We start from the raw sequence: 27,966 nt of genomic DNA, 5'->3' as shown, positions 1-27,966 counted from the left end.
TATGATACCTAAAAAACCTGTAACTCCCAGGTATTCTTGGACTCTCTCTCTCTTCAACCCTGATTATCAGGTAGGGTGGATGGAAGTGGAAGAAAAGAAGATGTCGACTTAAATGACTTGTCCTTGTTGTAGAATGAGAGTTAAGGCGTTGTTTCTCAACTTTCGTCACGGTAAGATGGATGGACTTGAACTCCCAGAATTCTCCAGCCAGGTATGCTGGCTGGGGAATTCTAGATGTTGAAACCCATCCATCTTAACATGGCCAAGGATGAGAAACACAGATCTAAGGGCCTCTTAACAATCAGTAGTCAGGACATGATTTATAGCTGACTTTCATTTATGGAACTACATTACACCGGACTTGGAGACAGGAAAGAGATGAGCAGGGAAAGGGCGTGTGTGTGTGACAATTAGACTTGATTACAGCAAGCAATAAAGAGATGGTGACAATGCTATTGTGTGCTAGCAAGTTTCCTGTTTCCTTTCAGTCTAAATTTGTGACCGAAGCTTGGCAAACAGGGTCCTGGCATTTGTTTGCACTGGGTTTCTTGATAAATTTCGCTATTGTTCTTCCCCTGCCGATGGAGATGTTGAGGTCCTCCTACTTGTACAAGTGTTGAATCAGATTTCCTGATCCTATTTGTACGTCTTTCAGGTGGTGATGCATATATTTTTGTAGGAAAGCTGGCTTCTCTGTGCCTCTGCATCAGTGGTGAGATTCAAAAAATTTTACTACTGGTTCTGTGGGCATGGCAGGGGAAGGATACTATAAAACCCCCCATTCCCTCACCTCATTAACCTGCTTTCCAGCTCCATTCTCCTGTGCACGGCAACAAAAAGAGACTCAGCCAATCAGCCGGGACTCGGGAGGTAGAGAATAGATGGGGTTGGTGGGGCCAGTCAGGGGTGGTATTGGCCGGTTCTCTGAACTACTCAATATTTCCACTACCGGTTCTCCAGAACTGGTCAGAACCTGCTGAAGACCACCTCTGCTCAGCACCTTCCTGATATTGGTGTGAGTGTGTGCTGTGTGTGCGTGTGCACCTGTGTAGGCATTCATGAAGCCAAAAGTTCCTTCAAAAATTGGGAAATATGCTTGGGTTTTTGTTTTTTTTGTATATGTGAGGCAGTTTGGCCCAGTGGTTAAGGTATTAGGGCAGAAACCAAGAGGCTGAGAGTTCTAATCCTGCCTTAGGTATGAATGCCAGCTGGTTGACTTGGAGCCAATCAGCAGGAGACTGTGAGTTCTAGTCCTGCCTTAGGCATGAAATCCAGCTGGGTGGCTTTGGGCAGTTCCTCTTCTTCACCTCACCTCATCTTTACAGGGTTGTTATTGTGAGGAAAATAGGAGAAAGAAATATTAGTCCAGTTCACCACCTTGAGTTACTTATAAACACAGTAAAGGCAGGATGAAACTGAATAAATAGATAAATAGAAGCACATGTGAGATTTTCCCTTTGGTTGCATGTCCTAGAGAGGTAAATCGGTGGCAGGGTGTCATCGAAGGATGTGAAGGATGTTTCATCTGTGATGAAACTGCCCGAAAGAACTTTGGATCAACTGGCATCGTTGTGATATCAGATTACCCTTTAATAATACATAAAGTAAAAACAAGAAGAAGAGGAAGAAGAGGAAGGAAATCATGGGCTTGTAGCAGCAGCCCAAGCTTTGCTAGGTCACAGGGGAAATAAATGAAGTTAGCAAAGTGAAAATGGAAAGCGAGATTGCCATAGTACAAACTGTATTTATTTTCCTGGTTAATACACACTAAATGGAAAAGGCCAAGATGCAAAGTCCACACTCTGGTTGCTTGTGGGAGCGAGGAGACGAATAAAATTGCTGTTTGAATATTTACTGATGCAGCAAACCATGAACGCCGAGCAATTTCTGCAGCAACAAATGGGAGACCATTATTATTATTATTATTGGATTTTTTCTTTCTTTCTTTCCTGGAGGAATAGAACTGCACACAATCTTTTTGTGTGTGTGTTAAATTTAGGAATACCACTAAGGCTAAGCAGTTTCCTGTTTTAGTCTTTTGAACTTTTTCATCACAATAGGCACCTCTGGAAACCTTTCAGCCTCTCCCAAAGGTGTTTTTTTTTTCCCCCAAAGGCAACTGGACTTTGTTTTTCCATGAAGATGTTTCACTTCTCATCCAAGAAGCTTCTTCTATTCTGACTGAATGTTGGGAAATGGAAAGATTTATATTCCTTGCGGTTATCTGGTTTTTAGCACCAAATGATGCAGTGGCCTAGAGGTAGAGCTCTCACCTCACAATCCAGAGGCTGTGTGTTCGATCCTAGGTACAGGCAGATATTTCTCTCTCTGGACACAATGAGAATATATATGTGCTGAATATAACTCTGCATTGGTGACAGGAAGGGCAGTAAAAATTCAGTTGCCCTGACTCCACTCCACCCTGGTGTAAGGGATTACAGGGTCATTAAAAGACACAAAAAATATGGTCATTAGCACTCTCTTTTAGAGCTGTTGAGGCCACTTGGAGGTTTATCTCTGCCCTCGGGGTACTGAATCTGACTGCAAAAGGGGATGCAACCTTTTTGGAAGTGAGGAAGCTTCCTGGATGTGAAGTGAAATGTCTCCAAGGAAAAGCAAAGTCCAATTGCCTTTTGGAAAAGCACCTTTGGACAACCATGACCTGGATGACTCAGAATCTCCATAGACTTTCAATTTCTATTTCTTTCAGTTGTTTTGTTTTAATGAACATTTTGGGCTGTTCAGTCCCTTAGGTCAGGGGTGTGACCATTCCACTGGCTTTTAAGGGCTGGACCGAGCTTTGTCTAATCTGCAAAGATTGCTCTCCCAAGGACAGAATGGGACAACTGACCATGGTCCAATTGCAATGGCTAACTCGCTGCTGCCAATTCAACATGGCCAGCTCACCGTGGCCAACTGATTATGGGTCAGCTCACTGCAGCCAACTTTTTTGCGGGAACAACTTGCCGTGGGATAGTTCAACTATTTTATTCAATTATTTAAAATAATTTTAAAATATTTTTTTAAAAAATTTGTTGTTCACATTTCATTTGGGCATCCTTTCTTTAACGATTCTATTCCACCACTTCTTCAATATTATATAACTTTTGTCCCGGACAACAAGTTGGTCATGGTGAGTTGGCTGTGATGAGTTGGACATGGCAAGTTGGCCAAGTTGTTGACTTGGCTGTGGTGAGTTGTCCTAGAGACCCTCAGCTAGCAGCAGGAAGGCCCATTTTGGTGGAGAGTTCCAAAATTTGTGTGTGTGTGTGTGTGGGGGGTCATTTGCAAATTTGGGAGGGGGTTTCATTTAAAAACACCCATTCTGCCCTGCCAAATCCTTCAAATGCAAATAAAAAGGCCTCCAATTTTGGCTTCTCCAACTTGAAGAGAGTCAGGGAACAACTAAAAAGCTGAGGGGTGGGTCCCTCTTTGCATTTTTTTGGACCCTTAGCAACTGTTTGAGGCTGGGCTCAGCTTCAGTTGCATCCACACAGCATAGAAACGTCGTTTGATTTGTTCCAGTTTTGGAAACAAGCCAGATCTCTTGTTATTTCCTAGTTTCAGCCCTTCTTCTTCTCTCCTTCCTTCCCTTCCTCAGTACCATCTTAGCTCCTACTCTCTTTCCCCCTGGCTACGACCTCCTTTTGGATCGCTTTCTTAGTCTGCATTTATCCACAGGCTTTCTATCGCACTTTTGGTCCCTCAGGGCTCTCGATCAAGGAAGCTACAGCTTCTTTATGCAAGACCAGCGCTGGAAATTCCCAAGGGATTCCCAGCATAGCCAGTTAAGGGAATCTCGTGTGTTAGGAGTGGGCCAGAAAAAAAACCCTTTGTCTTTGTCCTGAAGGAATATTTTTTTTTATAAAAAGTTTTTTATTTTAACAACAAAACAACATAAACATACACCATAAAAACATCATCCTTCTTCATAAATTTACAAACAGTGCATCGGTTGGTTTACCACTTTTTTTTGTGCATCCATTTCCTAATCGCTAATATAATTATATTACATAATAGCTCATATTATCAATCAATAATTGTATAACCTAATATCATCACTAAGAAATCATTTATCTATAATTTTATTAATTCATACTTTAACGAGATAACTATAATTTACTTAATTTATTTTGCAATGAATCGTAAGTTCATACCAAATCTATCTTAATAAAGTTTTATAAAAATAATATAAAAAAAAAGAAAAAAATTATATCCTAAGTCTAAATGTTCTATTATTATGTTTTATTATCTAACCATTGATAAAAAAGATCCCAAACTTCATAAAATTGTTTATCTTCTGGTTCTCTAATTTCAAATGTCAATTTACTCATTTCAGCACAATCCAATATTTTCTTAATAATTTCTTCCTCTGATGGAGTTTTCTCACTCTTCCAGTTTTTAGCAAATACAATCCTAGCCGCTGTTAAGTCCTGAAGGAATATTGTCGATCAGAACAGGCAACGCTGAGGGTTTTTTTCCTCCAATTTGTTAATGATTTTTATGCTCTTGCATTTGACTTCTTGGTTGCCTTTCCCTTGACTTGAAACCATGATGGTTTCCTAAGTCTTCAGTCATATTTTACCTGAGCCTAGGTGTGGTCTGGTCTCAGACCTATTATGAACCTTCAGGTCTGGAAAAAGAAAATGTAGAGAAACATTTAGCTTTCTGAACCTGGTTGAGATCATTTGAGGTAACATGCTGTTACCTCATGGTAGTTCAGACAATGGTGGTGGAGGATTACCCTTGTAAGGGAAATAGAATAGAATAAAATACAGAATAACAGAGTTGGAAGGGGCCTTGGAGGTCTTCTTGTCCAGCCCCTTGCTTGGGCAGGAAACCTTATACTATACCATTTCAGACAAATGGTTATCCAATCTCTTTTTTAAAAAGTGTTTGGAGAATTCACAACTTCTGGAGGCAGTTTGTTCCACCGGGTAATTGTCCTCATTGTTAGGAAATTCTTCCTTAGTCCTAGGTTGCTTCTCTCCTTGAGTTTCCACTCATTGCTTCTTATCCTGCCTTCAGGTGCTTTGGAGAATAGCTTGACTCCCTCTTCTTTGTGGCAGCCCCTGAGATATTGAAACACTGCTATCATGTCTACCCTAGTCCTTCTTAAAAAGAAGGAGACATGTACACAACTAGACATGTATACAAAAGCTGCTAGGTTACTTAACAGGTGAATGGAAAGAAGCCTGCAGTGCTCTCTCTCTCTCTCTCTTTCTCTGTGTCCCTCTCTCTCCCTCTTCCCTTCTCTCTTTCTCTCTCTCTACCCCACCTCTTCTTAGAGAAAGCAAGCAATCTATGGAGTCCAGTCACAGGTCTGGATTCAAGACTTTTATTCCACAACAGTGACTACCCTAGTTTTGCTGATGTAGGAGGTAGGCTGGCAGATGGAGGCGTCAAGTGGGGCATCAGTTTAGAATCTCTACATAGTCACAAGAGGACAAAGTTCAACCCCTTCTTGAATGTAATTTTACCCAGGTGCAGAGAGTTCACCTGAGAAGGTTCCTGTACATAGGCTTGAGCAATAAATAAGTACAGTAATTTTGAAGGTTCGCACGTGGACCTGTCTGTTTGCCCTGCATTTGAAATGATTAGGAAAATTTGGTTAGCTTTATCCATAACTCTGGCATGTTGATATTTATTCTTTGCTTTTTTTTGTTTCCTTTTTCTCCCCTTTTCTTTCGATGCTGGCAGCAAACTCTGGAGATGAACCTCACCAACTTGGTTAAGCGCAATAGTGAGCTAGAAAACCAGATGGCCAAACTGATACAGATCTGTCAGCAGGTGGAGGTACGTGCAAGGATGTGCTGGTACTCTGTGTCTGGATGGGAGTGGGTGGGAGATCAGATGGCATATGTCTAGGCGGGGGGGAGGAGGAGGAGAATGAAGATGATAGCAATAGCACTTATAGCACTTAGACTTATATACTGCTTCACAGTGCTTCACAGTCCTCTCTAAGCAGTTTACGGAGTCATCTTATTGCTCCCAACAATTTGGGTCTTCATTTTTCTGACTTTGGAAGGATGGAAGGCTGAGCCAACCTTGAGTTGGTCAGGATCAAACTCCTGGCAGTTGGCAGAATTAGCCTGCAACACTGCATTCTAACCATTGCACCACCAGGATATTGCACCAGCAATAGCATTTAGACTTGAATACTGCTTCACAGTGCTTTACGGTCCTCTCTAAGCTGTTTATATTGTCCCCAACAATCTGTGTCCTCATTTTTACCCACCGTGGAAGGCTGGAAGGCTGGGTCAACCTTCAATGATGATGACAATGTTCTTTTCTGGCCAAGTGATTTTTTAATGTCTTTGGTTGGGTTCATACTACATGCCCAGCTGAGCTAATTGGGATTGTGTGCGGTTTACCATGTATGGTTTTAGTATGATGCAATGTTAGGTCATACTGTGATTTTACCTATTTAGGGGTAATAAAATGCACGTGTTTTGTTAAGCCAACTGAATTTAAAATGTGTATACCCAGCTTTCTGATCTTCAAGGATACCAAACATTTCTATTTGGTGCTCTCAAGGAGGCCTTCTTTCCACTTCTTAAATTTCCTACATATCCCATAATCCTTCACTCGCTGGAAGCCAGATTTTTCCCCCCTCCTGGTTTCTCTGAAGCAAGAAGAATGGAGTCTTCCCAATCACAAAGATTTCACTCAGTGCCTTGAAATAGCAAGGCAGAAATATCCTGCCTTACTGCTTCCAAATGCAGAACAATTAATAGTGAATTATCTCAGTGCTTTGTTTACCAAGGCGATGCCCAGGGAGAAGCCAAGCAATTAGATTCTTCTTAATGGCTTATTGATGTTCAGTTACTAAATTAAGAAGTGGTTCCTCCAACAAGATGCCACTTCTTTTTTTGTTTTTTAATAATGGAAATAGAGATCATGATTTAGGACAGTGGAAAACCAATTCAATATACTGTTCAGCATTATTTCTCAGGGGAACCCACCTCCTCTGTCCTCTAACTGCTACCACCCTTATTCTCTCAGACATTTCCTCTCCAGCCCTGTTTCCCATAGAGGCGTTAATTCTTCATGAATGAAATCAAATATACGTGTCCAGGGGTGGAACTCAAAAAGTTCTCTGCCCGGTTGCTGGGTGTGTGTGGCCTACCTGAAATTCTGGGAGGGCCATTTTTTTGCTCTCCCAAGGGTCCAAAGGCTTTCCCCAGCCTCCGGGAGGGCAAAAATGGCCTTCCCCGGGCTCTAGAGGCCCTCTGGAAGCCAGAAACAGGCTTGTTTTCAGACTTCTGGAAGGCCTATTTTTTCCTCTCACAGAGCCTCCACGCGAATCCTGCACTGCGTGGAGATTCCTGGGAGGGACTGGGTGAAGGGGCAGGGCCAGCTGGTCGGTTGAAATACTGGTTTGGTGAACCAGATGAAAACTTAACATCTGGTTTGCCCAAACCAGCCTGAACCGGTAGAATCCCACCCCTGTCCATGTCCCAGGATAATGTTGCAGGATCCAATCTGAGTCAATCACTGGGACCAGAGGTTTATTCTTCCAAGCTTTCAGACTTCTGCTGGAGCCCATCCTCAAGGTGTATGAAGATTCTGAAGAGAGACCAATTTAGAAGAAAATAAAAATAAACCTCTGGTCCAGATGACTGACTCTGATTGGATCCTGAAACTTTAATTCTCATCCTCACACAGCTACAGGGAAGAGGGGTAGAAATCCAGTATTAAGGTCAGAGAATTCCTCTTTTCCCACAGTGTGTCCTGCATATCCCTTGAACAGCAGAGGTAACCAACAAGCAAGTACTAGAAGCCATAACACCGGATGTTTCCCTAGAAGGCAAAAAATCACAAAACTTGTGTGTCCCTTGTATATGCCGTTGCAGTAACATGCTTTATAGAAATGCACAGGGGAGCCCTACTGCGTTCAACTACTGCTGGTTCCATATTCAGAGGACTCAATTTAGTTGAAAAGTTGCGCTGTTCTTGCCAAAGGCCATTTCATTTACTAGCTTGGTTAAATCAAGCAGTTTTGCTGCCTTTTGAAATGTTACTCTGAACGTTTAGATGCCCTGGATGATGTTCATTTAATAATGGCCTTTTCCAACTCCGGAGTACAACTCTTGAAAAAGTCTAAGCTTCTGGCAATTCTAGAAGCTGTAGTCTCTGAGCAGCTGGAGACAAGCAATCGCTAGCGATTCTCTCTATGAAAGGGGGAACAGGTGTGAGCAACAAAAGAGAATTGGCAGCTTCTCAGAAAGCAGGGAGCTCATCCCAGGAGGTGGTACAAGACAAGAGGCAGCCCGGCCCAGGGGGAAAAGAGTAAGGAGCGCCACTCTCTAGACTCCTCCAGGTATATCTATTAGGGTAAGAGTAATATAGCTTTAAGTATACTAGTTTAGATGGGATGGATGAGTGGTTAAAGACCCTGAGCTTGTCATCTGGAAAGCTGACAACCTGGATTTCAGAGCTGAGCTCCTTGCAATGGGGTGAGCTGCCCCAGGTCCTGCCTACCTAGCAGTTCAAAAGCATGCAAATGTGAGTAGATTAATAGGTACCACATTGGAAGGAAGGTAACAGAGTTCCGTGTGCCTTTGGTATATAGCCATGCTGGCCACACGACCACGGAAAATGTCTTCAGATAATGCAGGCTCCCTCAGCCAAGAAACAGAGATGAGCACTGTGCCCTAGACACACATTCCTGGACAAGGAATGTTTACTTTTAGTATAAGTTTAGTCTGGCAAGATTCTGTCTATTGGTGTGAGCCTTTAAAGAACTGATCTTTGGCTAGATTGTTCTATATCCTTCTTGGGCTTGACAGAATCAGGATGGTTTAAATGGCTTTGTAAGATGAGTTAGGGATTAATCTCAGGATACTAGGAAGCTGAAATGAGCAGTGATTTGAATCCATTGTGATCAACGCCAATCTCGGATACTTGGGACCTGTCCTGGATATCTTGAGAATACTGTTGTGGAAGATGCTCCAAGCCACAACTCTGGTGGGTCCTCATCACACAGGAACAGCTGCACACAGAGATGGGGGCATTTGGTTTCAGTTTAAGCTAACTCTCAGCAAAGCAAGAACACAACAAGGCACCCAGACGAGGAATAATAGATGGAAACTGATTAAGGAGATTCAACTATGGGAATAAGGAGAATTTTTCTGACAGTGAGAACAATCAACCAATGGAACAGAAGTTGCCTTCGGAAGTTGTGGGAGCTTCGTTCCTGGGAGCTTTCAAGAAGAGACTGGGCTCCCATCTGTCAGAAATGGTGTAGGGTCTCCTGCTTGGGTTGGACTAGATGACCTACAAGATTCCTTCCGTTAATCAGTTCCAACAACAATTTCCACCTTTGTTTCCTCCCTTCTAAAGAATGGCCCATTTGGTCCTCCAGCCTCTTGATGTCTCCGTTCTCCAGTTGAATGCCTTTCGCCCCATTTCACCTTCTGCTTTCGGACCCCTTCTGCAAGGTTAATCTTCCTTTTCGGGAGGCATCAGTTCCTCAGTTTCATAGATCCAGGGGTCTTGGCTTACGAAATGCCAGCAAAAGTGACACATTCCTTTTGCTTCCTTGATCAAAAGCAAAGCAGATGAAAAGGGATCAAAGGTGCACTTTCCTCCCCAACCTCTCTTAAAAGGTAAAAAGGGAAAGTCTTTCACTCTAATGGTGCCTTGGCTTTTAGCTGCGGCATTTCTGAAAGACCTTTCCTCCTGGGAGACTTGGTTGGGTCCAGGGATCCAAGAAAGGCGCGGAAATGGCCCCAGTGACGGCTTAAATCGTCAAAGAGGGTGATGTTTTCAAAACTATAATTTGGGAGGTAGTGTTCGTGCATGGATTTTCAAGGTAGTTGCTGGAAACAAAAAAAAAATGATAGCTCTTGGTTTCCCAGATGTTCTGTGAAGCGCTCTCTACAGAGGGATCCTATACGATAACCATCTTCTTCTTCTTTATATATAAAAGTGAAATACCCCTCATGCATCATCACAACATCTCCAGAACCGTAAAGTCTACAAACTTGAAATTTGACACATATGTTCCTCTTGGCTTCTAGGTGCTCACTAAGAAAGGGTTTTTCGAAATGACCATCAGAGGGTTAGTATTTCCTATATTATTATTATTAACACGCTCTGATGCTAAGGAGTTCTACTCCTCCTCCCCACCTGAAAAGAAATATTTTCCAAATGCAAAACACAAGCAGAGGAGGAGTTTCGGTTTCAGTTTTACTTTCACAAAAGCAACCAGTTTAGTACAGAACAGTTGAGTAGATAGATAGATAGATAGATAGATAGATAGATAGATAGATAGATAGATGATAAATAGATAGAGATAAATGATAGACAGATAGACAGATAGACAGACAGACAAACAGACAGATAGATGATATAGACAGACAGACAGAGACAGACAGACAGACAGACCAGGCAAAGGAAGCAAGAAGAGGCAATGCCTCAAAATGCCAGGAGGAAAATGGTTTTGTTTTTTTGATGAAGTAGTAAAATTGGGTCAGCCTTTGAGGGAATTCTATTTCCATCTGTTGGATTGCGATTTCTGCATCTTCGTGGTTTTAATTACAGCATGGAAAAAAAAAAAAGAATTATCCATACAAATTCTTGAAATTTCTGCTGCTTCTCACCTCTGCGGCCATTCTGCGCAGCCCTTAAGATGGTGGCCAGAGCTGGATTCATAGAGAAGATCGAGCAAGGCCCCTTTCCAATGTTAACAATGAAAGCGGTAAAGGAAAACCAGGTCTGAATTTTGCTCTCTTGTTCAGAAAACCTTCACCTTCTTTCCAAGTTTACGATACCACTAAGCAATGATGAGGGCAGTTGCCCGGCTGCCTGGGCCACTGCCTTTCTGCCCTTATTATTAATTTTGCCCTTTGAGAGCTCCTGAAGTTTAACCACAGACGTTGCTAGGAGTTAACTTCAGGTTTGCAAAGGCCTGAACCTGCCAACTTGTCATGCTTAGGGGTGGATGTTGCTTTCACAGGCTTCTCCTTTTGAAGTCGAAGAGCTATATTTGCCTTGAAGCTGCCTTGTCTGTCCTAACATTATTATCGATAATTGAGGTTCATCACTTGGCTGAGGCTCTTAGATCAATGCAGGCGTCTCTTCAGCTCCTAGGTTACTTGCAATTTATTCTTTCAGTAGGGCAAGGCAGATTGATTCCTTTGTATGCTCCTTCGCTAACCCAGACAGACAGAGAAACACACCTCTGCATGCACCTATCCTACCTGAGCTGAAGCAACGGTGCCACGCCCTTTGCTTTAATCCCTTGGACCTTGAGCTGTTCAACAGAAGCTGATGTGGGTAAATGAAAACTGAATTGTTGTGACAGACAGCAACTTTATGTATTTATGAAGATGAGTTATTTAGTTGTAGCGGTTTAATTAGGGGTCCCTCCCAAACTCTTCCACTTCTCGATCCCTTCATGAAGTTTCAGATTGTTTGCCAGCCCCGAAATATTTATTACATGAAAATAATTTTGTAAATAGCAATAGACTTTTATATACCGCTTCACAGTGCTTTTATAGCCCTCTCTAAGCAGTTTATAGAGTCAGCCTTTTGCCCCCCAACAATCTGGGTCTTCATTTTACCGACTGTCATGCCCCTGTTGGAGACTGACTCTGAGGGAGAGGAGGAACAGCTGACAGGGAGTGAAAGTGGGGCTCTGGAGGTTGTGGAGGAGGCTGGGGAAGGGCAGAGGCCGGCTGGGCAGTCAGAGAAGGACCCAGGCCCATCCCCTTTCCATCTTAGGGCACACAGGGAGGAGAGGATTCTCTTTTGCCCGAGATGGGCAGTAACATGCTTGCAGAGGTAGGCATTATCTGTGTTCTGACCCAACTCCTCAAACCCGACAAACCCTCTAAAGTTGAAGTAATTATTCCTTTATTAGGAGCGCCAGCAGCCCTGGCAAAAAGTTTCTCTCTCACCTCAGACTAACAATCTGTCCAGCAGGGAGATGAATAGTTGTCTGCCACATCTATTTATCTCTGCCCCCTCCCTTTTATCCCCAGAGCTAGGGTGAGGCTTTGCTAACAGCGGTGGCTCTTCCGTCCCAAGGACCGGCCCATAGATTTCCACTGCTCTCCTCTCCTCTGCCTTCTATGCATCCACACGTCAGGCACTGGACTCAGCTGTTTCTCCTCTTCCTCATCAGCAACCTCCAGACCTGGAGGCTGTTGACTCTCCATCTGAGGGCTGACGGACGGCCCAGGCTCCGCCTCTCTCTATCTCTCTCTCTGCCAGATCCATTCTCTCTTCCCCCTCGGAGCCCTCAGGTTGCCTTGATTGCTGATCCTGACTCCGATGCCACCGCCTCCTCTAATTCAGGAGGGGCTGGTGGCTTACAGGCCACAACAATCTGAATTTTTGACATGTGAACCCAGCATCGTTGACCTAAGACATTTTGGGGTTTGAGACAAGGTAAAGGTCTCCCCTGTCCAGTCGGACTCTAGAGGATGTTGCTCATCTCCTTTTTTTTGGATGACAGAGCCAGTATTGTCTGAAGTCCCTTTCCGTGGTCATGTGGCCAGCATGGCTATATACCCAAAGTGCACGGAACACTGTTACCTTCCCACCAAAGTGATACCTATTTATCTACTTGCATTTGGATGCTTTTAAGCTAGGTGGGCAGGAGTTGAGGCAGGAACAGGAGCTCACACCATCAGGTGGGTCTCGAACCTGGACTGTCAGCTTTCCATCTGACAAGCTCAGCATCTTTAACTGCTGAGCCACTGCACCCGCTTCTTGAGGCACGGATACAACCCCAATCCCATTTGTTGCATGGATCTTAACAGACCGCCTGCTAAAATATCCAGCTAGGGCTGTTCTTTTATTCTACTATGCTCAGCAATTCCTGTGCTTCAGGGTTTTTTTCACCCTTAAGTGCAGGCAATCATAGAGACATCCTTTCTTTCTCCACGCCAATCTCTTACTTTCCTCCTTTCCTCCTCCTACACCAGATGCCTCTGGTTAGACCCAGAATCTCATAATGGTCACATCAAATGGGATTTGCAATTTTCTTTTCAATTGGGAAGCTTCAGAATTCTCCCTTCAGGGTTGCAGTTTTCCACTTCATTTGCAAGTTTTAAGCTCTGTCAATTGCCTCTCCTATAGCACAGCTGAAGAAAATGCATTTTTGCCCCATTTTAGTGAGCTTCCATCTAGCCAGGCTTCAGAGAAAAAGAGCAAACGATGCAGCAGGAAAAGGTTTTAATATTAAGGAGACACTCCAGCCTCTCTTTGTCAACCCCTTGGACAGATCACACCCTCTTAGCAAACCTAGAAATTCTGAAACTCAACTGGCCCTTTTGGAGAAAAATAATTTCAGCAGTGGCAAGAGTTGAAGAGTTAATGTGCAATTTCCCCCCAGTTTATTTGCTTCCCTCCCTCATTCCTGAGCAGTTAATTGGAGGATTTCCTACAACGCAAAATGTTAACATTTTTTACATGTTAGCATTTTCTAATTTTGTTGGGAACCCCCATGAAAAGAGATAGAAATGGCCTCTTTTTGTCTCGTCTGATCTTCATGATTATTTTCCTTCCTCCCCAGAGGCTGCCTTTTTGTATTGGGGAGGGGAAAAAAATGAACAGATGAAAGGTGCTCATTTTGAATGACATGACATGTGGTGCCAATGACTCATGGAGGAAAATGTCTCCTGTGTTAGACATCCTTCCGTCCGTTGGTTTCAAATGACTTGCAGATGCCAGGGAGACTAGTGCGGCAATACAAAACAAACCAACTGGCACATGAATTGTGTAACGAAACATAGAGCTCTTCCATTCTCTGTGCATTGTGATGTTTGAAGGGGGAACAGGGGTGAATGTGTGAAGCCAGGAAACTTTGAATCCAGGCACTGGTTTGGTTAAAGGTGCTCAGCTTGTGTTGGAATTCATTATTAGAATGTATTTCTATGCAACAACCACAATAGTATTCAGCCAGTAGATGGCAGTGTTTACAAGTTTGGATCTATGGTATATACTCTATGCTCTTTTGTTCTAAGAAGAGTTTCCTGTTTCCTGTTACAGTTAATGTAGTTGATCAGTAAAGCACATGGTGACTGTACTGTTTATTTGCTCTGCGGTGCTATATATAAACACAATTTCTAATAGCTTGTCAGCTGGAAAGCTGACAATCTGGATTTGAGACCCACTTGATGGCTTGAGGTCTCATTGCTGCCACATCTCCTGCCCACCTAGCAGTTCAAAAACATGCAAATGTGAGCAGATAAATAGGTACCACTTCAGTAGCAAGATAAGAGCATTTCATGCTCTTTGGCATGCAGTCATGACCACAGAAATGTCTTTGGACAACACTGGCTCCCTTGGCTAAAAAAGTGAGATGAGCATCACCCCCTAGAATCAGACATCAATGGACAGGGGAAAAACCTTCACCTTCTCAGTTGTCAGGACACAATGGAAGATGGAAGCCAAAATGGCTAAAAACCCCTCATAAAATTGGTAAGATAAGAATGAACGAGCTTGATCTGGGCATGTTTTAATAATCTGCAAATCTGAAGACAGGCACTGATGTGTATTTTGGATATTCTTGGAAGAATTCACCATGATGTGGACTTAAATCACAACCATACATATGTGCCCGCAATCCCCAAACCCTCTTCTTAAATTTTATAGAAAAGCTTTTTGTGTAACTCACATCTTCTCTTTTCCACCCAGCCGATGCTTGGCTTTTGATGAGTAGACCAATGAGAAATAATCACCATGGGGAAATTGCATATGAGGCAGGAATGTATGGTGTGTGTTGGTAACGGAGCACCATTTTTCAAAATGAAAAGTACTCTCGGGAGACAGCAGAGAGAGCAGGCAAGCTACAGAAAAGGAGGTGATGTGTGTCCCTTTTTCTCAAGGGCTGTTTTAATTCTCAAAATCTGTCCCACCACCCCACAAATATATCTTGAGCCTCACTTGGAATAGCGGTATCATTTTGTCTGGGAAAACACACGGCAGATGAAAACATGATGCCTCTCCCCTGAGCCAGATGGCAAGTGTCTATTCTAGAGGTTGCTGGAATCTGTGGCTCTCCAGATGTTGCTGAACTGCATCTCTCATCATCCAGCTGTGAGGGACAATGAGAGATGTAAGCCCACAATGTTGGGAAGGCCACCAATTCCATCCCAGCCATGATAAGCTCTTCTGGTCTGCAGCATTTTTTTAAAAAAATCCCACCTTTATTTTTGTTTATAAGTAACTCAAGGCAGCAAACATAAGGCAGTAACTATGTTAAATTTTTATAGGAACGTGGTGGCTCAGTGGCTAAGATGCTGAGCTTGTCAATTAGAAAGACCCATGGTCTGATTCCCTAGCACCGCCTAATGGAGTGAGCTCCCATTAGCTGTCCCAGCTTCTGCCAACCTAGCAGTTCGAAAGCACGCAAAAAATGCAAGTAGAAAAAATAGGGACCACCTTTGGTGGGAAGGTAACAGCCTTCTGTGCACCTTCGGCATTTAGTCATGCTGGCCACAGGACCACGGAGATGTCTTCAGACAGCGCTGGCTCTTTGGCTTTGTAACGGAGATAAGCACCGCCCCCTAGAGCCGGAAATGACTAGCAAGTATATGTGAGGGGAACTGTTACCTTTTATGTTAAATTTAAATTTAGACAAATAGTGACTGCCTGCGAAGGTTCCTGGATTGGGGCTGAAAGGTGAAAGTGGAAGCAGTCTGCTCCATCCCATATTTGGGAAGACCAGGTTGCCCTGATAGACCAGTCTCACCATAAAAACACATACGGCAGTAACATTCCTTCTTCCTCCTCTTTCCCGTTCCAGTGAGGTGGGTTGGGCTGAGAGAGAGAGAGAGAGTGACTGACTCAAAGTTGCCCAGATGATTTTCATTCCTAAGGTGGGTGGCCAATCTCTTCTTAAAAACTTCCAGTGTTAGAGCACCCATATCTTCTGAAGGCAGGTCTTTCCAATCAGTCTCCTGGTGATTGGCCCAAAGTCAGAGAATTGGCTTTCATGCCTAAGACGGGACTAGAACTCTCTGTCTCCTGGTGAATGGCCCAAAGTCAGAGAGTTGGCGTTCATGCTTAAGGTGGGACTAGAACTCTCTGTCTCTTGGTGAATGGCCCAAAGTCAGAGAGTTGGCGTTCATGCCTAAGGTGGGACTAGAACTCACGGTCTCCTGATTTGTAGCCTACTCTTAGATCATAGACAAGACTTAGTCCTCACTCTACTCCATTCTTACCTGTTCTTCCTTCCCTTCTCTCTCCCGTTTAGGTAAACACAGCCATGCATGAGGCCAAATTGATGGAGGAATGTGATAAGTTAGTGGACATCATCCGTCAGCGCAAGCAAGTTATCGCTGTCAAGATCAAAGAGACGAAGGTAGGAGAGTGATGCTGTTAGGTGGGTTGGTAAACAGAAGCTGTTGACTGAGTGGGAAGTCCACTTCATGGCTATTTTTGAGTGTTCTCTTCAGGCCGGTTGTTGTTACGAAAGAACCTCGGGGTCCTATGTGCCTGGCCAATAGGGTTGCAGGAAGCCATTGCAGCCAAAAATGGAGCTTGGGGGTTTTCACTGGCAGAGCACTCGGGCCACCACAGACACCCCCTGACATGAATGACATTGAGGTGGCCATGCCCATCCTGACCATACCCCCCCCGTCCCCTCCCCGAGGTCAAACACAACCCTGAGGCGGCCCTCAATGAACTCAATTTTGACACCCCTGTTTTAGTCCAACCCATGCTCAAGCAGTAAACCCTATATATCATTTCAGACAAATGGCTGTCCAGACTCTTCTTAAAAAGTCTCCACTGATGAAGCACCCATACCCATTCTAGAGGCGAGTCATTCCACTGACGAACTGTTCTAACTGGCAGGAAATTTCAACCTTCGTTCTAGGTTGCTTCTCTCCTTGATTAGTTTCCATCCATTGCTTTCTCTGGGAAGAATAAGGCAGGACACTTCCTTGAGGACTACCTCTTTGCAGGATTTGAGCAAAGCAGCGTTTTGGAGGTGCTGGGTGGGTGGGTTTGCATTAAAACCTGCTTGACATTTCACCGTGCTCCTCTCACCAGGTGTTGGTAGCTCCCCCTCCTTCAGACTCCCCCTCCCTCCTCCATTCTGTCTCTGGATCATCTTCTTGATGAGTTTGGGCATAAATGAACCATCCATCAACCCATTAAATCTCAGCAGGAGAGTCATTTCCTTGTGCAAACAGCTGTTTGAAGCCTGGCCTGTCTGCTGTTTGCTGGAATGAGCCCCTCTCTTTGGCATAGCATTGGCTGCGACATATTCCGGTAATGAAAAAGGAAGGTGAACAGAAAAATAGAGGCAGGAATGGAGCTACCTGCAGATTTTGGCAGGGTAGGAGAATGCAGCCTGCTAATTGTCCTGCACAGCTGCACTGTACTTAACGTCCTGCTGGAGAAACCCAGAAGATATCCAAGGGAAAAATCATCTCTTAGGAGAGCAAAGGCTACACTAATGCAGGAAGAGTCAACTTTTCCAAGTGTTATTCTTGGACCAGGTTGGATTTCTTTCTTTTTTTTTTTTAAAGCGTATAGTACGTGTTAGCCAGGGATTGCCAAGGTGGCTGGCTGCCTCTGTGAAGGGAATTCTTTTTAGTGTTATCTTTACTCATGGGATGCCTGAATGCCGGTAGGCTCCTTTTTAAAATGAAAAGAAGCTTTTTTTAAATGTTCAATTCTAATGGAGCGGGACGATGGTGAGTCTGAAGGAACACCCAGGGGTGGGATTCTACAAGATTGGACCAGTTTTATAGAACCGGTTGTTATGATGCAGTCAGAGGTGGTATTTTCCAGTTCTCCAAACTACTCAAATTTTCCGCCAACATTTCTCCAGAGCTGGTCAGAAGTGGCTGAAGACCACTTCTGCTCCGTGAGCACCCTGGAGTTACCTGCATCCAAAACGAGTCATGTGGGGACTCCTGGGTGGGCTGGGTGGGCTGGGCGGGGTCAGCCAGGAGTGGGATTTGGAGGGTTCTCCGAACTGCCAACCTCCAGCATCCTTCCCCTGCTTGAAACCAGAGTGAGTTCTAGCACCTTGTTGGAATAAACAGCAACCCTAATGCCCCATGGCCACTTCCTCTTCTTATAAGTTGTATTTGGCCAACTGTGACAAGATAGCAGGAGTAGTCTAGACTGAAGCACAACCTCTGACATCCATTAAATTGTCGCTGGCTGTAAATGTACAATTTCATTGCAAGACGTGTCTGTCCTCAGCCTGGCCTGACACTTTTCACCTCTTTCACTCTGCCTGAAAGAAACGATTTTGGGCAGAATGTTGCGGGGAGAGGATGTTTGCTTGTTCACTAACATATGAAGAACAGTTACAGGAACAGGGCTTGGCTAGTCCAGTGAAGAGAAGGACCAGGGGAGATAGGATAGCAGGGTTCAAATATTTGAGGGGCTGCCCCAGAAAGGAGGAAGGGGTCAAACTATTTTTCAAAGGACCTGTAGGCCAGACAAGGAATAATGGATGGAAACTGAATAAGAAGAGATTTAACCTGGAAATAAGGAGAAACTTTCTGACAGTGAAAACAATCAATGAGTGAACAGAAGTTGCCTTCAGAAGTTGTGGAAGCTTCTCCACTGGAGGCTTTCAAGAAGAGACTGGGCTGCCATCTGTCAGAAATGGTGTAGGGTCTCCTGCTTGGGTGGAGGGTTGGACTAGATGACCTACAAAGTCCCTTCCAACTCTGATTATCTGTTACCAGAGCTTGGAATTGGGCAATGCTTGTTTCTCTAGACAGCTGAGGGACTCCAGTAAGATCAACACCAGGAAATCAACGAGACTGCTAATAATTTGGACATTTGTAACTGGGTATGTCTAGTTTAATGAAAAGGAGGACTAGGGATAACATGTCACCAGTGTTCCAATATCTCAGGGGCTGCCCCAAGGAAGAGGGAGTCAAGCTATTCTCCAAAGCATATGAGGACAAGAGGCGATGGATGGAGGCTAATCAAGGAGAGAAGCAACTTAGAATTAAGGAGAAATTTCCTGACAGTTAGAACAATTAACCAATGGAACAACCTGCCTCCAGAAGTGAATACTCCAAAACTGGACGTTTTAAAGAAGAGATTGGACAAGCATTTGTCTGAAATGGGCTATAGATCAGGGGTTGCCAACCTTTTGGACCTCAGGGACCACCAAACTCATAATTTTAAATCCCGTGGAACAAGAGACCCTGGGAAAATCCCCCCAAAAGTCTGCAGGAAAATTCCCCACCCCATTTTCATACCGATCGATCGTTCTTTATTTGGGATCACAAGATACCATCTCCAGCTTCATTTTCGGAGGGAGAGAGATAGAGAGAGACTTTTGGCAAAAGCAGCAGAAGTCTTTCTTTCTCTCCCCCAAACTCCACCAGAAACGAGTCTTTGCTGGCACAGCCTCTTGGAGCAGGAGGCCTTGCAGGGTCCCAAAGACTCATTTCTGGTGGAGTTTGGGGGAGAGAAAGAAAGACTTTTGCTGCTTTCCTTGCGTGCAGCCAAAAACAGAAGAAGAAAGAAGCGGAAAGAAGCAGCTCGGTGGCCAGGCGAGGTACGTGGGGTGAGTGGGGAAAATCCCCCTCCGCTCTGCCCTTCCCCACTCCCCTCACTGCCTTGTGTTGTTCACAATGCAAGTAATGCAAGCCTTGTCTTCTCACAGGCCTTGTGTTCCCGCACAGCCTGGATTAATTGCTTTCCGGGAGTTCTTTGGGGGTGACATTTCTCTGCAGACCACCAAAATTTTCTCACAGACCACCAGTGGTCTCCACCCCACTGATTTTCAACCACTGGGCTATCGGGTTTCTTTTCTGAGCAAGAGGTTGGGCTAGAAAACCTCAAGGGTCCTTTCCAACTCTGTTATTCTGTATTCCATTCTTATATCTTTTTTCCTTGGCTAAAAACTGAAACAGGATGGTGTAAGATATTCGGTGCTGCTTTCTTTGAAAGTTTGCCGTTTTATCTTTGATAACATTTGCTGCATTTTATTTCTCCTCTAGTTAATGGTATTGTGACAATATAGCTGACAGCTTTTAAAAAATTTATGCTATTTGCACCTTGCCAGGCATATCCGATTTCTGGGGATGCTTTCTTTCCTATCTCGACTCTGATTTTCTCAGTGACGCTTCCTTGCGTGTAAGCAAGAGACCTTTTATGATGGAGGGGACTTTTAAGGTGGGAGTGTTGTGTAGGGGGAAAAACAGGTATTGGAGTTGGAGAGAGAGAGAGAGAGAGACAGAGAAAGAAGAGACAGAGAGAAGAGAAAGAGAGAGAGAGAGAGAAAAGAGACAGAGAGAAGGGAAAGAGAGATAGAGGAGAGAGAAAGAGAAGAGAAAGAGAGAGAAAAGAAAGAGGGGGAAGAGAGCGAGAGGAAGGGAGAGAGAGGGGGGAGAGAGGGGGAGAGAAGAGAAAGAGGGAGAAGAGAAAGAGAGAGAAGAGAGAAAGAGAGAGAAAAGAGAGAGAAAAGAGACAGAGAGAAGAGAAAGAGAGATAGAGGAGAGAGAAAGAGAAGAGAAAGAGAGAGAAAAGAAAGAGGGGGAAGAGAGCGAGAGGAAGGGAGAGAGACAGGGGGAGAGGGGGGAGAGAAGAGAAAGAGGGAGAAGAAAGAAAGAGAGAGAAAAGAGACAGAGAGAAGAGAAAGAGAGATAGAGGAGAGATACAGAGAGAAAGAGAAGAGAAAGAGAGAGAAAAGAAAGAGGGGGAAGACAGTGAGAGGAAGGGAGAGAGAGAGAAAGAGAGAGAGGGAAGAGAGAGAGGGAGAGAGAGAATAGTACCACTGACCTGCTCAGTTCAGTTAGAGAGTGGAATATGGCCACACAAGAGGATTGAGGTTGAATGATGGCTACTAACTGCATGATGCAGCAGCAGCTTGAAAAGCTCAGCTTCCATTTTAAAGCCATGTTTCTAGTCCTTGTGGTTGCAGATTCATCAGAATGGTACTTAAGGTTTCAGAGTGAGAGATATGGAAGAGATATGTATGTAATGTTATGTCATGCTTTCCCTACATTCCTAGAAAGTAAGGGAAATTCCTTTTTTTTTTAACCAGATGAAATTGTGTTATGTTTTTAGTGATACTGACCACAAGGAGGCAGTATGTGACTGATTACCTCCTTCTGGGGACTCATCAGATATACATAGACTGATCTCTCCCATGGGGTCTTTTCTATGGTGTTTTCTAGGAATTCTATGATAATTCTTTGCATGGGAATTGAACTCATAGGCTACTGAACTTTAGTTGATTTTATATAAGGCATTAGCTTTAGGTGCTATCCATGTCATCTTGCTCCATGGTTTTGCAGGAAGGAATATAGAGAGAATGGCAGACTCTGCCTCACCACCCCCTCACTGCCCCTGTTCTCTGCTCTCTCCCTGCTCACTTTCTTTCTTTTTGGGTAATCATGCAGTGGTATTTCTTATTTATTTTATTGTTCTGTTGTCTTACTTCTCCTTTTTCCTTCTTCTTCCTTCCCCCTCCTCTTCTTTTCCTCCTCCTCCTCCTCCTCCTCCTCCTCCTCCTCCTCCTCCTCCTCCTCCTCCTCCTCCTCCTCCTCCTCCTCCTCCTCCTCCTCCCTCCTCTTCTTCTTCTTCTTCTTCTTCTTCTTCTTCTTCTTCTTCTTCTTCTTTCTTCTTCTTCTTCTTCTTCTTCCTTCCCCTCCTCCTCTTCTTCCTCTCCTCCTTCTCTTCCTCCTCCTCTTTCCCCCCTTTTTCCTTTGTTATAAGCTGCCTAGAGTAGCTCCACAGAGAGAGAAGGGGCAAATAAATTTAACAAATAAAAATAAATACACAAATAAATTTTTTGAGAACAAAATGGCCCTGTGCGTAACTCCATCAAGGATGCAGTCAGTCATCTTGAATCCAGTCCCATAAATCACACACACACACACACACACACACACACACACACACACACAAGTTTGAGCGGAGCAAAGGTAAAGGTTTCGGGGGGAATAGGAAGGGAGTTGAGGCTGCCATTGGGACAAGGGTTAATCGTGCCTTCTTTGAGGCACCCACAACGAGAGAGAGAGAGATGCTGGCGGATTTCAGCCCTGGCTGTGGGTGTTTCTTCTACTTTCCCTTGTCAGAGAGGGGTTCAGACTGACAGCCCGCTCTTGGCAGCTACTTCAACTCTGATTTAGAAACTGACAAGGGAGTGTTTTGGAGAGCCGCTGTCATGTTTTTTTCCGGTTCCCTGCAAAGCATAGAAATAATCCAATCATCTTCAGGGAGGCATCGGGTTGTGCTGTGTATGCAGGGGTGACTGTGATAAAACAACAGTCTTCCACAGACAAATCTATTTATTCACATTGCGCCAGAGACGGGGCAAAACAACGTCATTGTGTAGTATTTGTGTAATGGTGGCAAAGTAATGCGGAATACTCGCACACTGTTCCTTTGGGCTCCAGGAACTCTGAGGGAGCCACAGAACATAGAATAATCAAGTTGGAAGGGACCTCAAAGGTCATCTAGTCCTGCCCCCCCTGCTAAAACAGGAGGCCCTATATATCATTCCAGACAAAGAGGTAATCCAGTCTCTTTTTGAAAGCCTTCGATGATGGAGCAGCCACAACTTCTAAAGGCAAGCTATTCCTTTGGTTGATTGCTCTCACCCTTAAGAAATTTCTCCTTAGCTCTAAGTTGCTTCTCTCCTTGGTTAGTAGAATAGGAGTAGGGATAGGGATAGAATTAGGAGTAGAATGGAATGAGGAATTAGGAATAAGGAAAGGAATAAGAATAAGAATTAGGAATAGAATAAGAACTAGAATTAGGAATAGAATTAGAATTGGGAATAGAATGGAATTAGGAATAAGGAAAAGAAAAGAATTAGAACTAGAATTAGGAATAGAATTGGGAATAGAATGGAATTAGGAATAAGGAAAAGAAAAGAATATGGAATGGAATGGGATGGAATGGAATGGAATAGAATAGAATAGAATAGAATAGAATAGAATAGAATAGAATAGAGCGGGACCTTGGAGGTCTTCTAGTCCAGCCCACTGCTCAAACAGGAAAAAAAAACTATACGATTTCAGATAAGTGGCTGTCTAGTCATTTGCAGAGTGTTCAATGCTCCCGAGTTGCTTGATCATCAAATTAGTGCCAGAAAACCATATGCCATCCTCCATGAGTATTTCTTTAAAATCCCCTTTCTCCTTTCCAAGCAAAATTTGGAACTGAGAGAATGGTAGGAGTTTAAAAAAACCCAGACAAAATAGGATAATTTTTGTTTCTGGGGCTAGCTAAACATGACAGAGGGGTGGACAGAGAGTGGAAACATTTCCATGAAGTCATTATGGAAGCTACTAAATATTCCATTGGCTTCTAAGCACACATTATTTTGCAGTCTGGAAGTCTAGCACCCCTACTGAGAAGGTCCCTCCCTGCCTGTAGTTGCTTCCACACTTCCTTTACCAGCATCGAGTTGGCAGCAAGACCATCCTGCAGGACCTGGCTGCCTATCAGCTTTCTGTCCCCTGCTAGATCGTTCTCTCCCTTTGCTCCCCTGTCCCTTAATTTTAAAGGGATTGTTCTGACCTAGGCGTCCCCCAAAAGCACTAAGCAGACTTTTTGTCCCGGCAAAACCCCTTTTATTAAATGAATGGGAATTTCGCACATTCACCTTCAGCCAAAGGCCTGGAAAACAGTCTTTCAAGGGTCTAATTAGGAGCACAGACCTTATCTAGCTTGGAGAGCTGCCAAGTAAATATTTTCAAATGCAGTGCTGACAAGGAAGGACACAGCACAGAGTCTTTGAGATGCACAGGCAGATCTTCACACTGCTGCAAGGAACAAATTGTTTCCTGCAAAAGTCTCCTCCCCCTTCGCTCCTCTTTTAATCCCTATGGGAGGGGCCATTCGCCGTCCACCTGTGGCTTTACTTCCACGTCGACCCTGAGTTTGTAATTGTCCTTTCCTTTTGGCAGCTCTGTACATGCGCAAACTGGGAACCGGCTGTAGCTGGTCCCCCGTCTCACTGCTGTCCAACTGAGAAAGCAGCTGATAATTGCCAGCCTACCTAGGCCCCATCTCTGCCTCTGATGCAGAGCCCTCGCCTGAGCCTTCCTCATCCTCCAGGACTGGCCCAGGTTCCTCCCCAGATCCCTCACTACTGTCCAACTCTGCTGCCAGATCCATCAGCCTATTGCGGCACACCACAATAGGGATGCCTTAAGACACCTTGCTGTTTCCTCCAAACATGATGCCTGCTAATGAGATTCTGGTTGTTGCTGTAGCATCCTCTGTTTTTCTTCTCCAAAGGTGATGAAGCTGAGGAAGCTAGCCCAGCAGGTAGCCAACTGCAGGCAGTGCCTGGAGAGGTCCACGGTCCTCATCAACCAAGCTGAGCACATCTTGAAAGAAAGCGACCATGCACGGTTCCTGCAAACAGCGAAGAATGTGGCAGAAAGGTACCACACCAAAGATAAAGGGTGTTGTCATTTCACTATGGTGTTGTTTGTGCTAAAAGTTCTGAGGGAGCCAGCTGCTGACTTCCCAGGGAACCCTTATCCCAGGTTTTATAAGTTCCTGAATGTCCATGGAGATTCTCCATCATCCAAGTCATGGTTGTCCCAAAGGTACTTTTTTCAAGAGGCAGCTGGACTTTCAGGTTTTTATTTGAAGATATTTCTCATCCAAGAAGCAAGATCAGTATTAGAGGCCAGGGACGCTATCCAGGGGCGGAATTCAAATTTTTTAACAACTGGTTCTGTGGGCATGGCTTAGTTGGTGGGCATGGCTTAGTGGTCATGTGACTGGGTGGAAGTGGCTTGGTGGTCATGTTATTGGCTGGGCATGGCCAATTCAATATCACTCACATCGAGGCACGCATCTCTTCGCCTGGCCTCTCATGACTGTGGGGATGCTGCAACAGTCGTAAGTGTGAAAAATGGTCATAAGTCACTTTTTTCAGTGCCATTGTAACTTTGAATGGTCACTCCACACAAGCAAAGTACCATCAAAGGAGCGGGAAAAAGCTCCAGAGATGTTCCTAAGACAGGAAGTCTAGTCCTGCCAAGAATGTAAAAAGGGTTAACGGAGAGGCAGTTTCTGTAAGCAACACCAGAATGTTTCCTTCCTGCCTTCCTTACAGGATTAGGCCAGTAATTTCTTCTAGCAACCGGTTCTCCGAACTGCTTAGAATGTTAACAACTGGCTCTAGCGAATAGGTGCGAACTGGTAGAATCCCACCCCTGAAGCTATCCTGGCCTTTATAGACTGATACATAACTTTAATCATTAATTCAGTTGTATTCAGTTAATGTATTCCAACCCTCCTTTCAGGCAAGTAGCTCTTGCTGAGATGAATGATCTGTTTGCTGATTAGTAATACTGTCCCTGTTTTGATGTTTTTAACTTCGACTTCTGCTGTATATTTCTTGGAGCCATTTTGGAGCTGAGCTGCATAGAAATAACAGCAATATGTAAATAATAAATGAAGGAATGAAATAATGAACTGGCTTAGGTGGATCCGAATTCCCTCCTCCAGCTTCCAGACTTCTTATCTTGCCGAGACCACAGAGGTCTTGCTTTTCCAAATTTAGGGATGTCTCCATCACCTCATCCTACTGGTCTCCCTCTCTCTCATTCTCTCCCCTTCCCCAGCCACTGCCCTCCCCCGCCCCTCCCCCTTTGCTACAAGAGTTTTACAACATGGCCAGGCTGTTTCCAGCCCTTTCATCAAAAATCAAAGCGCCGCCTGGGAATGACAAGCACTACCTAATGGTTAGCGATGCTCTTTTTCTGTCTTTCAGGGTTGCCATGGCAACTGCATCCTCTCAAGTTTTGATACCCGATATCAATTTTAACGATGCCTTTGAAAACTTTGCTTTAGATTTTTCCAGAGAGAAGAAATTGCTGGAGGGGCTGGATTATCTAACAGGTTTGTGCCGATTTTGCAGTCTTAAAGGTCTTCTGGGGTTTTTGTTTCCATATCTTGCTTTGCTTCTTCTTCTTCTTCTTCTTCTTTTTTTTTCGCTTTTGCTTTTTCATTTTTCTTTTTCTTTTTTCCAGCACTCTGGACTTTTATGGATAAGTAGAGAGGATGCAATTTGCTTTTGTTCCATTTATGTCTTGTAACCTCAAGAGTAAAACCTACTTGGTATTTCAAAGGGAATTTATTTCTGTCAGCCCCGAGCAAAAGAGAACAGGAATTGCCACGTAGGACAGCAGATAAGGTCGCCCTCCTGGAAAGTTCACATCAGTAGGGTATAAATGCACAGCTAGTCCTCACTTAACAACAGAAACTAGCACTGGAATTTCTGTCGCTAAGCAAATGCGCTTGTAAGTGGGAATGTCCCATGATCACACCATTTAGCAATGGAAAATTCCAGCATTTCTGGTCCCCGTTATTAAGTGAATCACTGTAGGTCGTTCAACATGGACCTCACAGGGTGGCCATCTGCCGGCTTCCCAGCCAGGTCCCGACAAGCCAATCAAAGGAGAAAGCCAGGTTTGTTTAATAACTGCATGATTCACTTAAAGGCCGCAATGAATTGCTTAGCAACGACAGCAAGAAGGTTGCAAAATTGGGTGCAATGAATTCTTGGCAATGGAAATTCTGCTGCCAATTGTGGTTGTACAATGAGGAAGGAGGGGAAAAAAAATACTACAAAAGAGCTTTGGGATTTGAAGGTGTAGGCTAAGATTGTAGTTTCCAGCCCTCGGTAGTAAATACAGCTAGTCCTTGACTTGTGACCAAAACTGAGTCCCACATTTCTGTTGTTAACTGAAATGTTTGTTAAGTGTACTTTGCCCCATTTTATGACCTTTCTGGCCACGTTTGGTAAGTGAATCACTGTAGTGGACAAGTTAGTAACACAGTTGTAAAGGGAATCTTGCTCCCCCAGCGACTTTGCTTGTCGCAAAACGGAATCACATGACCTTGGGACACAGTCATAAGTATGAACCAGTTACCAAAAGCGTCTGAATTTTAATCACATGATCGTGGGGCTGCTATACAAAGGTCGTAAGTGGGAAAAGTGGTCATAAGTTGCATATAAGTCATAAGTGCTAGAGTGTTAGTGTTAATCAATCTGCAGCAGTTTCAGGCCTTTAAAGCCGACACAGTCAAGAAACAAAACTTGCTAGGAATATTTATCTAATATGTACTTTACGTGCTATGTAACTACATACTTTAATGTGGTTAGGGCAGTGGTGGCTAACCGTTTTGGGCTCCTGTGCCAAAAATTGTGCAAGCACTTGCATGCTCACGCTCGCGTGCCAGCACCCAGAAGGCAATGCGCGCGCCCCCATGCCCCCTAAGCATGCATGCACAATCCCCACCCACCCCGCTGCCCCCTTACCTGTACTGCATCTCACAGGTGATTTTCGGCTTGTTTGAGGCCTTTTTTCGGACTGCCAGAGGCTTAAGGAAGGCTTCTGCAGGCTTCTGCAGGCTTTTCAGGCCGAAAACTAGGCACATTTCGTCACTTCCGGTATTTCCTAGTTTTCGGCCTAAACAGCCTGCAGAAGCCTGCAGAAGCTTTCCTCAAGCCTCTGGTAGTCCGAAAAAGGCCTCAAAGCATCAAAAAATCAGCTGTGAGGCATGCACATGCGCAGTGAGGTAAGTTTGCCTGCAGCTCGCGTGCCAGCAGAAAGGGCTCTGCGTGCCACCTGTGGCATGCGTGCCATAGGTTCCCCATCACAGGTTTAGGGTATTATAACAGAACGTTAAAAGCTTGTGACAGGTCCTGTTCATTTTAACGGACGCCAAAGAAAATCAAGGTGCTGTTATTTTGAATTTCTTTCTCATGCGCTCCACTTTCCTAAGACTCTGATATCTTTTCTGTAATGACCTGGTGTTGTCCTTCCCCTTTTCTCTGTCGGTCCCAACTTGCATCACAACTAAGGTTGTAAATTTCAGCTAATCCATGCAGTATACCACAAAGGCAAAGACACTGAGCTTGTCTGACAAGCCTGGGTTCGAGACCCGAGCGTTGTAAGACAGGGTGAGCTCCAGATATTTGTCTCAGCTCCTGCCCACCTAGCAGTTCGAAAGCATGCAAATGCGACTAGATAAATAGGT

The 27,966-nt window shown here is 44.3% G+C and overlaps 1 protein-coding gene across 4 annotated transcripts in view; it reads left to right on the top strand.

Moving 5' to 3' along the window:
• Positions 1 to 27,966, top strand: part of MID2 (midline 2) — a 163,584-nt gene that overhangs the window by 109,667 nt on the left and 25,951 nt on the right. For all 4 annotated transcript variants that reach the window (XM_087941015.1, XM_026702980.2, XM_087941014.1 and 1 more), the window contains 4 exons: positions 5,701 to 5,796; positions 16,214 to 16,321; positions 24,202 to 24,350; positions 25,694 to 25,821. In XM_087941015.1, the coding sequence (XP_087797141.1) occupies positions 5,701 to 5,796; positions 16,214 to 16,321; positions 24,202 to 24,350; positions 25,694 to 25,821 (481 nt within the window). The remainder of the gene's footprint in view (positions 1 to 5,700; positions 5,797 to 16,213; positions 16,322 to 24,201; positions 24,351 to 25,693; positions 25,822 to 27,966) is intronic.

This window comes from Pseudonaja textilis, chromosome 12 (assembly GCF_049901715.1).
Source record: "Pseudonaja textilis isolate UNSWEBS1 chromosome 12, rPseTex1.2, whole genome shotgun sequence".
Classification (NCBI taxonomy): domain Eukaryota; kingdom Metazoa; phylum Chordata; class Lepidosauria; order Squamata; family Elapidae; genus Pseudonaja; species Pseudonaja textilis.
This window is presented reverse-complemented; position numbering and strand designations above follow the sequence as displayed.